The sequence below is a fragment of the Equus quagga genome, chromosome 3 (assembly GCF_021613505.1).
Source record: "Equus quagga isolate Etosha38 chromosome 3, UCLA_HA_Equagga_1.0, whole genome shotgun sequence".
NCBI lineage: Eukaryota > Metazoa > Chordata > Mammalia > Perissodactyla > Equidae > Equus > Equus quagga.
This window is the reverse complement of record NC_060269.1, coordinates 28,827,185-28,839,940: the sequence shown is the minus strand read 5'-3', so window position 1 is coordinate 28,839,940 and position 12,756 is coordinate 28,827,185. Positions and strand designations below refer to the sequence as shown.

Genomic DNA, 12,756 nt, shown 5'->3' with positions numbered 1-12,756 from the left:
GAATTGCTTGCCAATTTGTCTTCCTAGATACTCTTCTAAATTGTTTCACCTGATATCCACATTGATCTGTTGAAAGTAGAGATTATAGCCTAAGAATTCAGTGTTAAGAAAAACAAAGCTGTTTCTAGCTATCTGTGGAGCCTAGGAAATCGCTCAGTCTTTGAAATTGTTTTTAATTATATAGCACGTAAGCCTTGAATAAGTATGATTAATATTGCCAGTAGAAGACCCTTACAATCTGTTTTCAAAACTAATGTCATCTTTGTCAACAATCAAAATTAGGTGGAGATCATTTTAGGTAAGCCAAGAAATCTCTGACCCTAGATTCTGTTTTCCTGACGAAACCAAGAAAAATGTCAAGGATGTGCTCAAGGGCAGCATTACAAACAAAATGACTCACAGCTGGGAAACTATTGTCTGAGCCTTACAGAGTCTCAGCAAAGACCCAATGTTAAAGTTCTCTCAGGTTTGGGAGAAACGGCTTGCAACAGAGTGAAGTAACAACCCACAGGCATGTCCTCTTTCGGAAAATGTTTCATGAAGATGTGAAAAGAGTTTGCCATCAAAATGGAGAGCCACATATCCTATAGGAGCAGTAGAGCAGGTAGAAAATTCCCTTTGATCCAAGAGGCATGGTGAAAAGAGATCTGGAGAAGTGGCACTATTTATCTCTCAGTTCTTGCCTCTCCTGGCTGGGATGGCCACATCCAACCTAACAGACGTGATAAGCTCCCCACTGGACCTTAGCATCTGATAAGATGGTGGGATATAATGGATCCTATCATGTGCACACTGAAAGGCAACAGAGCATTATAAGGGAGCCTTGCATTTGGCCTGGGCTGGAAGTCAGAATCTGGCACTACTTCCTCCAACTAGCCGAGCCCATTTCATACCTAATGTGCCTTACAGCTCAAAACAATCTTATGAATAAAGCAATTATCTCTTTTTACTCTGACCAGGTATCTGACTCCCGACCTCATGCTCTTAACCACATTATACTACCTCAGTTTTTTGTCATATGTAGTATAGGGAAAATCACCATTCCTCTGCCTACACCTTAGGATTGTTAAGAGGATGAAGTGCAAAAATAGATGCGACAATACTTTAGGGAAAGTTTTTAAAGACCTATATACATGTGTGTTATTCTTGCATTGTTTAAAGCAGTTTGGTTTTAACAAAAACCCTTAGGTTACATTAATTATTGATATCTGGTCAGAGATTTGTGATCATTGACCCCATTGATGGTGGGCTTGGCAGCTACCCCTCAGAAAAGATGTTAGTTCCATGTCTCTTTAGCCTGAGACTATCACCTCTGTGAGTGATAGCAGAAATCCTATCTTATTCATTGAAGAATGCCCTGGAACAGTGCCTAATACATTAGAGACTCGATAAATATTTGTAAAATAAATTATAACCAATCGCAGCATACAGCACAGTCCCTAGCATATGGTAGGCATTTTAAGAGAGACAGTTTGAGATTAAGTGGCTGCTATGGAACCTGGGGATGACCCAGAAGACCCTAAGTCTACAACTAAATTCCAAAGGGGAGCCTAAAACAGTGTCCTGGGAGCTATCATCACTTACAAATGTTTACTCAGAAAGAATCCTTTTTAGGGGAGCCCAGGGAAGCTTCCAACACATTATATAACAGTATATTCATGCATTAATTCATTTAAATGCATTTACCGCCTTTGACCACTTCCTATCCCTTGAAACCAAGTCAAAATTCAGCCCTGAGTACACAAGGGAAAGAATGAGCCATAGTGGTAGAAAGATTTGTTTGTCTGTTTTTAAATTTTAAATCGGGTAGCGTCAAACCAAAAGTGGTTAGGAGCGCTTGTGACAGATTTGGCTTGGTTTGTCAATCTGTCCTAGCTGCTAGCAGTTCATTAAGCATTCTACACTGGCCAGTGAGGTAGCGAATCCTAGTTGCTGGAGAATGTGTACTTGATGCTGGTCAAAAGTAGCAAGGGTACTAATATGCGTTTTGTTACTTTCAGAACTCCCTAACTTCTTGGTGGAGAGTCTGAATTTAGCCCCTTCTTGTGCTGCTTGGAAGTCTGAATTTGACCTCTTGGTTACTACAGATTACTTAATTGCTCTTGTTAAGTGTTTAATCACTAGGAATAGCAAGCTACTCTGAGTATCAAAAAACCAGTTCTGACCATTGGCTCATCCGGTCAAATGAGAATATGTTAAATATTATTAGAATTGTGTTCAGTACTAGAACCTCTGAGAAATGTTTAGTTACTCATGTAGCAAATGAGCAGTTTGCCTGTAACATGGCAAGAGAACTTGCAACTAGAAGAACTATGTTCATATCCTTTAAAAAGAAAAAAGAAAAAAATCCTGACCATCAGTCCCTGGACGTTCCTCCCCACAACCTGGTCCCTTGCTAAAGGGAAGAATTGGCACCTCCCTCAGAGGGTTGAAATGCAAATTAAAGGAGACGATATATGTAAAAGTGCTTTATAAACTAAGTGCCAAACACACATAAGGGACTATTATAATATGAAATGGTCCCTTTCAAAGATTAATCATTCAGAAAATGTTATGAGCATAAATTATTGGTTTCCGTATTCAAACCATGACAAATTCTTGTAGCCACAATGAGGCAAGTAATTGAAATCTAGGAGAAGAAACTAATAATTTAGCATTTTCCGTTGATGTGGAAATACTGGTTTCGCATCCCTTAGAGGAATATTCAGCATTTAAGGGGTTTGTGTTTAAAGTCATGGTAACGGTGAATTGCCTACAGATTCAGCCATTGCGTGGGGATTTTCTGACGATTCTGAACTTCGCCCAGCGCACCACCGTTGGAAGGCTGAGGCCGCCCCTCTCCTCGCTCCATCGCCAGGAAACTTCCAGCTACCCCTTCCGCTCCTAGGAAAGCTAACGGAGTGCATGAGATAAAGTGGGTTCAGATTTCCCTCGGCATGATAAACAATGTCTATGTCTTATTCCGGATGCGAATCCCGAAACATTTCCAGTCTACACGGAGGGGTTTCACTCAGTGGAACAGTACTGGACAGGCAAGTGACGGCGACTTCTCGCTTCTCGATCCTTTTTCTGAGATGCCGCCATCACCTTGTTGGACCCGGGAGAAAGCAAAAGAGCCTGGAGGTCGGATTGACCAGGATGGTGAGAACAGCCAACTCCTACCCACCTCCTGGGCCGCCCGGGCGGGGCTGGACGGGGGTCGGCGCCCCTCCCCGGGGCGGGGCTCACTCTGGCTGTCCGCGCCCCGCTGCCCGCGCCGGGCTGCAGAGGCTACTGCGCTGCGGACCGCGGGCGCGATGTATCTCCGCAGGGCGGTCTCCAAGACTCTGGCGCTGCCTCTGAGGGCGCAGGCGAGCCCTGCGCCGCTCCGGACTGACGGTGAGTGCCAGGCGCTGGCCCGGGGGCCTCTCCCGCCGTCCAAGCCTGCAGAGGACGAGCGTCTCGCGCGCGGATTCCGCGAGCGCCTTTGTCCCCGTCTGGACCCGGTGGGGCAAACTCGACCCAGTGCAGCAGAAGCCTGAGATTAGGGATGGAGGCAGAAATGCAGGAGAGTCGTGTGGGAAGATGCCCCCAAGTTCTTGGAGACTTTGGAAGTAGGGAACCTTTCTAGCGCGGCTTCTGAATCCAGACTAGATTTCCTGGGTCGAATCTCGATCTTGGGCAAGTCATTTAACCTTAGTTTGCTCATCTGTAAAATGGGGACAATAATAGCTGTGAGTTGTAATGAGTTACTATGTAGTTATAAGCGCTTAGAAAAGTGCCTGGCTAACATACGTGTATCTTACCGCTGTTACTATTACAGAGACCAGGGCGCTCTCCAACTTCGGGAGGAAGCAGAGGAATGGGTGGGAAGATGGACACTGATCAGCGAGCCGGGCAGGGTGCGGGAGGGAGTGCTGGCCCGGTAGAAGTTGGGTACACGTTTTTGAGTGAATAAACTGAAGACCCAGGGCTTGGCAGCCTGAACCCCGCGAGCCTGGGCCCTGGTATCCCCGGGGTGGAAGCGGCCTTCGAAGCACTTTCCTTAGGAGCTGCAGATAGACCGGGAGGTATCCAGCTGTTAGGCTCTGTCGTCCATGTATCTGTCACCTTTAGATTTGCGAACGGGGAAAAGTGAGCGTATTAAGAAATTTCCTAAAGGAGAAGTTGCAGTGCGAGCTGGAAGCTTATTAAATAAAAATTGACATGTACGAAAGCGCCTATTACAGCGCCTGGAACATCGTAGGTGCTTCAGTGTGAGCCTGAGAGTATTTTTCATCCCCGCAGCCTGCGCCCTGGGACCAGGTTTGCTCTCCGGTGCAGTTCGGCCCCAACCTGTTCTTTCCTAGTTCTCGTCCGTCTCCCCTCACTCTCCCGCTCCTGATCAGGGGAACGGCTCTCAGACAACCTCCTGGAGGTCTCCCTTCACTCTGCCTCGCTTCCTAAGGCTTGTGACGTAGCTTTAGCCCAGTTCGTGTTTTTGAGGCGGAAAGGAAGCCTTCTGCGGAGAATTCCGCGGGCCAGTCTTTGTCACTTTGATTAGGCCCGGAGTGGTGGTGGTGATGGTGGTGGGAGAAAAGGAAGGTCTGTCCAACTCCCTTTTATTTTTCTCTTAAAATGCTGGTGGGAAGAAGTTGCCTCACAAGTAACAGAAATAAGGCGTCTTCTTTTTCCTTGATCTTTATACCGAGTCAGATAGAGCACATTTTTCACTGATGAAACAGGTAGAAGCCAATCATGCTAAACTTCTGAAAATAACGGGGCTGTTGCGACGGGGGGCGCGGTACGGAGAAAGGGGAGCCCCCGGACCGTGACCTTTCGCGTTATCTGTCCGCATCCCCCACCGTCATCACGCACAAACGTAACATACTTTGTTTTTTGGGTTTTTTTTTGGAGCTGCACGTGTTTCAAATAATTTCCTGCCCAACTTGGGGCAAGAGAAAAGTAGTTTAAAATTTGAAGTAGTTAGCAATACTGGTTGTAGCATTACTGGTCTGTCCTTAATTTTCATCCAATTACTTTCTTTGTAGCACTGATTTATGTATTTTAAGAACTATGATTGACTGGAAATTTGGCTTCAGTCGTGGATATTAATTAACCTTTTATTGGTACTTCCTAATTTGATGAAAAATAATGTCGTTTCAGTTTTACTGGAGGATAAAATTTTAACTGTGCCTAATTAAATTTTGTTCTCTGGTTTTTGCTTTTAAAATGTAACTTTTTAATGAAAAAATAATTTAGGTTTATAATAGGTCATTGGAGAAAACACAGAAAGGTAAAATAGAAGCAACCGGTAATCCTACCACCCAGTGAATACCATTATTTACATTTTAGTATAGTGTTCCAGACTTTTTTTTTCCCTTGTGACTTTTTTTTCCTTATACAAATTGCTTCTACAAATCTGGGCTAGTCCCACATAGATTATTTTGCTATAATTTTTCACTTAATATATTGTAAATATTTTCTCTTGTAAGTATTCTTCTGCAAAAATTATAGTCTGTTTCACATGTATGAATATGCTAAAATTTGTCTGATTAATCTTTATTGAATATTTCCCATTTCATTGCTCTTCTAAGTAGCTTTGCCATAATTGTATTTGTATTTAAGTTTTAATCTCTGATGATTTTCTTTGTTTCTTCCTATTTAAAAAAAATTTTTATATTTATGTCTGGTTGCCAACTATGAAAGCTACATATTCCCTATTTAATAACAGATGTATTTTTAAACCAACAAAAGCCCCACTACAAGTCAAAGCCGTAACCTCTTAGCATAGCCTCTTTGGGCACATTTTCAGGAAAAAAATATTTTTTCCATGAGATGGTCATTTATATCCAAACTAAGAACATATATATGAAATCTTTCCAATATTGCTACTACAAGGATTTGTAATCAGTTCAAATGTCTTAAGATTTGCCCTCTGCAAATCATCACTTCTTACTAGTCCCCACATCGGTACTCTATGTCAGCCCACATCAGATTACTTTGCACTTTCCCAGTCACACAGCTGTCATGCTTTTGCGCATATTGTGCCTTCTGCCTCCAGTGCAATTTCCCCTTCCCTTATTTATCTGACAAACTCCTGCTTTCCTTCAAAGCCTAGGTCATGTCTCTTCAGTTGTGACATCTACCTTGAGCCAACTAGCAGTTTTTTTCGCTGCATCTTCATGCTATTCTTGCAGCTTCTACTTCCATCTATTACAGCATCTGTCACACTGCATTGCAATTATTTGCCTACAGTTATTTTTCTGTACGTCTATTCTCTCCTTCTAGACTGTGAGCTACCCGAGGCTAGGCACCTCATGTGTCTTGTTCACAGTTACATTCTTAGTGCTTCTAACAATGCCAAACACATAGTAGGTGCTCAATTATATTTGTTGAATGAATAAATGTCTCTACTTTTTTATCTTTAAAATAAAGAATTTGAACTATATAAACTTTAAGCTCTTTCTAACTTTGAGTCTATTAGAAAAATTTCAATTCCAGGGCATATGTTATATACAAATTCTAGCACTACCTAGTAAATATATTTACATATAATAATACAGTACTTTCATCTATTTCTATTAGTTTGTACAGAATTGTACTTCTATTTCAAATATGACCTCGTTGCAAACATTTGTCTTAAAAAAGCTTATATCTTCACCTTTATAAAGACTTTACATTACAAAAATTAAAGTTTCTTCCTTTACATGTTATAGATTTATAGAAATGTGTTGAATTTCAACATAAATGTTTTATTTAACATATAAATTTTAAGTACAATGTGTTTAATTCATTTTTTGGAAAAATAATCTTTTCCACTGAATCCTGTGGTGGAGTAAATACAGTAAATGGATTTCTTTTGCTAATATGCATTGCGTTTGGCTGTTAAAATAGTTTAATGCTTTTGTCGTTTCTCCTTATCCACGCCTGTACTCCTTCCAAGAAAAGCATGATGCTAAGCATCAAAATGACATGTTTAATAAGTACTCATCAAATTAGATTGGGAAAATGTCAAGTGGAATTATTACCCTACCTTGTAATACTGTATTCCCTTAAGCTAAAATGACTTGATGTTAATAGATTCTAGGTTCACCGAGGGGAAAATTTTTTTAAGATGTAATTATTTAAAATAGTTTTGCTTAAGCAGTGGGGCTAACTGTGTTTAAACTTGTTTTCCTAGCATCTCTTCGCTGGATGTCATCTAACAAATTCCCTGGATCATCTGGATCAAATATGATCTATTATCTGGTTGTGGGTGTCACAGTCAGTGCTGGTGGATATTATGTAAGTGTTTAAATCACTGTAGTATTCTGGAATTCTTATATTTTACAACCTGTGGTAAAACTCAAAGCAATGTCAAGGTCAGGACATGGGACTAATTAAATATACAAGATTACGAAGATTTCTTTTTAAGTATAAAATCAATATTTCTTAACACCACTAAGTATAGGTGATTTTCAGTAAAAACAGCATTATTATCTATACTACTAATGATAGCTGACATTTAGTGTTTATCCTATGACAGACTCATGGCTCATTTAATAATTACAACAATTCTATATGGTAGGTACTATTATTAACATTTAATGAGAATTGTTTTTGAAAGATTAACTTTTTAAAAAATGAATAGACTTTAGTTTTTAGAGCAGGATTAGGTTTAAGAAAAATGAGCAGAAAGTACAGAGTTTGCATATACCTCCTCTTACCCTCTCTCCCCCTTTTCTCTATCAACAATCTTGAATTAATGTGGTAAATTTGTTAGCAATGATGATTCAATATTGAGACATTATTATTAACTAAAGTCCATAGTTTACATTAGGGTTCTCTCTGTGTTGTACATTCTATGGGTTCGGACAAATGTATAAAGATATGTATCCACCATTACAATAACATACAGAATAGTTTCACTGCCCTAAAAATCCCCCGTGCTCCACCCATTCATTCCTCCCTCACTCCCCCCCAATCTTTTTACTGTCTCCATAGTTTTTATTAGTTTTATATCTTTATATACTTTTATTATTTTTAAAAGTAACATTTATTCATGAATTTTTAAAAATTCAAAATAGACACATATAAAATTAAAGGAATGTTTTCCTCTCTGGTCCCTCTATCTGCTCCCCCCAGGTAATCGCTATAAAACAAAGATTTTCTTTTTTTAAAGATTTTATTTTTCCTTTTTCTCCCAAAGCCCCCCGATACATGGTTGTGTATTTTTAGTTGTGGGTCCTTCCAGTTGTGGCAAGTGGGATGCCGCCTCAGCATGGCTTGACGAATGGTGCCATGCCTGCACCCAGGATTCGAACCGGGAAACCCTGGGCCGCCGAAGCAGAGAGCGAGAACTTAACCACTTGGCCCGGGACTGGCCCCACAAAGTATTTAATAGTCTGATTTTAAAGCCAAACAAAGGAACACTTGTGAGTTTAAATAAGATAAACCTATTAAATCATTCCCCACTTTTTCATAAACTTTAAATCAAAATCTAATCTTCATTATGAATAAAAGTAAATAAGTATAAATTCTTCAGAAACCATGAGAGTACCCAATCACTACATTTTGGTTTGACCCTCCAGAAATATGCATGAAGGGATTTTTAGTCCTGACTAGGAGCAGTTTGTAGGACTATGTAGATGGCCAAACCAAAATACAAAATACATATTCCAATCTTCAGAATTTTGAGAGCCTCAAGAAGCCAAGAAACTTCAAACATATCACTTACATTATTGTCCTCCACTAATCTCCCAGCTTTCACTCATTCCCAGATTCCTATGCTTCTACCATCTTTCTACTGCTGACTGTCGAATTCACTGCCCAGGGCTACGACAGTTGGATATAGGCCACTGGAAAAACAGAGACTGGACGAGGCTATGTGATTATGTGGGATGCTGGAAGACTGAATTTCATCTGGATGTCACTGTACCCCTAATTGTGTTTACTAGTGCCAGACAGGAACCTCTCTAGTCTGTTAAATCTTTCGTTGCAAAAGTAATCTTAAATTGGCTCCTCCTGAGAGCTCTTCCTGGCCTCATGCTTTCACACTTCTCTCCTCACCTCCCCTCCCTTCCTCCTAGCACCTGGCAACCACTAATCTGTTCTCTATTTTTATGATTTTGTCATTTCAGGAATCTTACATAAATGGAATCATAAGTTATATAACCTTTTGTGACTGGCTTTTTTCACTCAGCATAATTACCTAGAGATTTGTCCAAACCTGTATCTACAGTTCATGCCTTTTTCTTGCTGAGTAATGTTCTAGGTTATGGATGTACCACAGTTTATTTAACCATTCATCTGTTGTAGAACATCTGGGCTGATTCTAGTTTTTGGCTATGACAAATAAAGCTACCATGAACATTTGTGTACAGGTTTTCATGTGCACACAAATTTCCATTTCTCTGGAATAAATGCTGGAGGATCTTTGTTTTTTTTTAAGATTGTCACCTGAGCTAACAACTGTTGCCAATCTTTTTTTTTTCTCCCCAAATCCCCCCAGTACATAGTTGTATATTTTAGTTGTGGGTCCTTCTAGTTGTGGCATGTGGGATGCCACCTCAACATGGCCTAATGAGCAGTGCCATGTCCACGCCCAGGATCCGAACCCTGGGCCGCAGCAGCAGAGCGCACAAGCTTAACCGCTCTGCCACGGGGCTGGCCCCTGGAGGATATTTGTAAATGCCTGTCAGAATATTTTGATTCTAGCATAATTTATCTTTTCTTCATTTGTCTTCATCTTTCTATCTACTGTGTGCATTTTCAGTTATCTTAACCCCTGTTAGAGCATTTGTCTCTTTCCTTTTTAAAGCAGTCTACTTAATGACAGAGGTTTCCAAAGGGGAAGCAACAGAGTAGACAGTGTGCATTGGTTTCTCTTCTTTGAATTGCATATAGCTTTTATCAGGAATCTTAAAGCTCAAGAAATAATCTTAAGCACACATTTACTTTCAGACTTACAAGAGAGTCACATCAGAGAAAGCTAAACACAAGGAACATATAGCAAATTTGAAAGAAAAAACCAATGCTGAGTTACATCCACTTCAAGGTAAAGTGAATTCATTATTTTTTCCCTTTGAGGCACTGATTTCTATCGTCTTAGTCTTACTTCTTAGTCAATGAACATTATTTGCTTTTGGCTTTTTTATGAACTTAATCCAGAATGGCTCTGGTAGGAGTTCATTCAGAAAGAAAAAGCCCGACTGAAACCTAAAGAATATTGTTAAACATTTTGGATGAGTGCATTTGATAAATGAAAATGTTTTACATTTGTACTGCTGACCACTGGCTTTGAGTTCTTTGTGTCATAATGTTACTATCCCCCTACTCAGGCTTCCATTCATGCAGGCATAATTTTAGTATCTGCCTCTCTCAGCAGCTTGACCTGTCATTTCCCTCATTATTTTTTAAAATCATGGAACTAATTTTTGTTTCAGTTTTGGCTAAGACCGCCCATGTGTCTTTGCCCAAAGTACAGTTGAATTGGTGGTGTCTATCGAGTCCCTCAGTTGATCTGACTGATAAAATGGCAACTGTGAGAAGAGAGACTTTACATTTTCACCCTCATGTATATTTCTTGCCTTAAACTGCTTGCTTTAAACCATGCTTTTTTCCATCTCAACGTTATGCCATTATTATCAGTTACTATGATCACTATTTAGGGACAGAGATAATAGCTGCTTATGGATCAGTTTTAACCTTTTAGTCATGAAAACAATAAGAAACAGGATATCCTCAATACACATTATTGAATATAATCATGAGAAGGCTGATTATAATAATAATAAAATACAGCATTACCATAGCACTTATTGGTTTTGAAGCACTTTTCATATATGTTAATTTAATCAATCCTCACAATAGCTCTGTGAGGTAGATATTATCAATATCCCCATTTTACAGATGACAACACTGAGGCTGAGAGAGGATTAGAGATTTCTCAGAGTTATCAGCTAGTAAATTGGCTACTTTTCTGAGCTATTTTGCATGACAGGTTGGCTGTTTATTTTTATGCTCTTTGTATTTGAGTAAATAGTATATGTAAATTATTTGCTTAAAAAGTTCAACAGGTTCAAAAGAGTTTACAGAAAAGCAGATTCCCCATTTTCCCTCCTCAGAGGCAATCAAAAATACCAGTTTGTTTGTATCCTCCTGGAGAGAGTCTTTGCACATATAACTATCTGGGTATATATTTTATCCTCCTTTTTTTTTTATTTTTTTCCTTTTTCTCCCCAAAGCCCCCCGGTACATAGTTGTATATTCTTCGTTGTGGGTCCTTCTAGTTGTGGCATGTGGGACGCTGCCTCAGCGTGGTTTGATGAGCAGTGCCATGACCGCGCCCAGGATTTGAACCAACAAATCAGTGGGCCGCCTGCAGCGGAGCACGCGAGCTTAACCACTCGGCCACAGGGCCAGCCCCTATTTTATCCTCCTTTTGTCCTAACACAAATAGTTCCATATTGTATACATTGCTCTTTTCCTTGCTTTTTTTCAATTAACAGTCTACCTCGAAGACTATTTCATATCAGTACATTAGATCTGTCTCATTTTTTTAAATGACTGCACAGTGGTCCACTGTATTCCCATGCTCTTTCAATTAATACTTTGCTTAATGGACTAAATCTTAAAGGTGAAAAAGAGAACCTTGCGGGAGCGGAGAAAGCAAGTCCAGAAGCCCCTGAGATGTCTGTAGCGGAAGCTCAGGTGGTAGATGCTGAAGCTATTCCAGATGCGACAGTTGCAGTCATGGCAGAGGCTTCAGCCTGTCCACAAACTGAGGAGGCTGCTCCAGCGGAGACCGCTGCAGTCAGTGCCGAAACTGGGCCAGAGGTCACAGACGCAGCGACTGGCGAAACCGCAGAGGTCAGCACTGAACCGCCCTCCGAGGTGATGAATGCAGCTCCGGATGAAGCTGTGGCCGTCAATAATGATAAAGGTACAACAGATAATGAAAGCTCTGGTGAATATGCTGAACTAGAAGAAGAATCTTCTGCAATTGAGTCAGAATCCTCTGCGGGGGACGATTTAGAGGAAGAAGCCAGTGTTGGCTCTGAGGCTGCCTAGGCTGATTGACACTTCAGCAAAAAAATGCGATAGAGAGTGTCTGAGAGATGCTTTTGTAGTTTTGGTAATCTTAGTTTTAAAAAAGCCTTTTCTCTAGAAAAGTTTAATGTGGCTAAGAGATTTTTGGTATCTACTGGTAGATTTCAGGATTGAGAGATTTGAGATTTTACATGTCTGAACAGTTTTCTACTCTCTGAGATCAGAATATGGCATTGCAGTAAAGAACTTAAAGAGTTTCATCTTTGGATTTAAATTTTATTTCATAGGAATCGAGTTATCTGTACAACCTGCGTTTCCTTTAATTTTGCTATACCTTTACCTTACTTTAATGTGTGTAAATCTAGAGTGTTGAGTTTTGAGATGAACTAATTTAAATAAAATTGGAAAATCTGTAGCGCTTCTATGTTTATTCACCAGTATTTATATGTATAAATTATATATTAACGTACACATATATAACATTTCATAAATATTGCAATATTATCAAAGAAAATATATAATCTATGGAGAACTCTGCCTATAGCAATATATGTGTCCTTTTTCCCATCTCTGTTCCATGGGGGGCTGTGCTGGTATTTTCTGTTTCAGATTAGTTCAGTTCAAACAATGTTTATTGAGGACTTACACTTTGTGCTAGGAATCAGTCATTCCTTCCTTCCTTCATGTATTCAGCAAATATTAACTGAGTACCTGTAACCTACCACACGCTGTTTTAAGTGCTGAGACTTAAAAAAAAGATAAAAA

The 12,756-nt window shown here is 39.9% G+C and overlaps 1 protein-coding gene across 1 annotated transcript; it reads left to right on the top strand.

Moving 5' to 3' along the window:
* Positions 1-2,740: 2,740 nt before the first annotated feature.
* Positions 2,741-12,351, top strand: MGARP (mitochondria localized glutamic acid rich protein). The gene is made up of 4 exons (XM_046657272.1): positions 2,741-3,378; positions 7,142-7,245; positions 9,904-9,997; positions 11,579-12,351. The coding sequence occupies exons 1-4, from the start codon at positions 2,937-2,939 to the stop codon at positions 12,010-12,012; spliced, it is 1,074 nt and encodes a 357-aa protein (XP_046513228.1). The 5' UTR covers positions 2,741-2,936; the 3' UTR covers positions 12,013-12,351.
* Positions 12,352-12,756: the final 405 nt, after the last annotated feature.

Excerpts from the sequence above, each read along its gene's own strand:
- MGARP (XM_046657272.1), top strand. The coding sequence starts at position 2,937 with ATGATAAACAATGTCTATGTCTTATTCCGGATGCGAATCCCGAAACAT. Across the intron at positions 3,379-7,141 it reads TGCGCCGCTCCGGACTGACG|CATCTCTTCGCTGGATGTCA; the intron begins GTGAGTGCCAGG and ends TTGTTTTCCTAG. Across the intron at positions 9,998-11,578 it reads TGAGTTACATCCACTTCAAG|GTGAAAAAGAGAACCTTGCG; the intron begins GTAAAGTGAATT and ends TAAATCTTAAAG.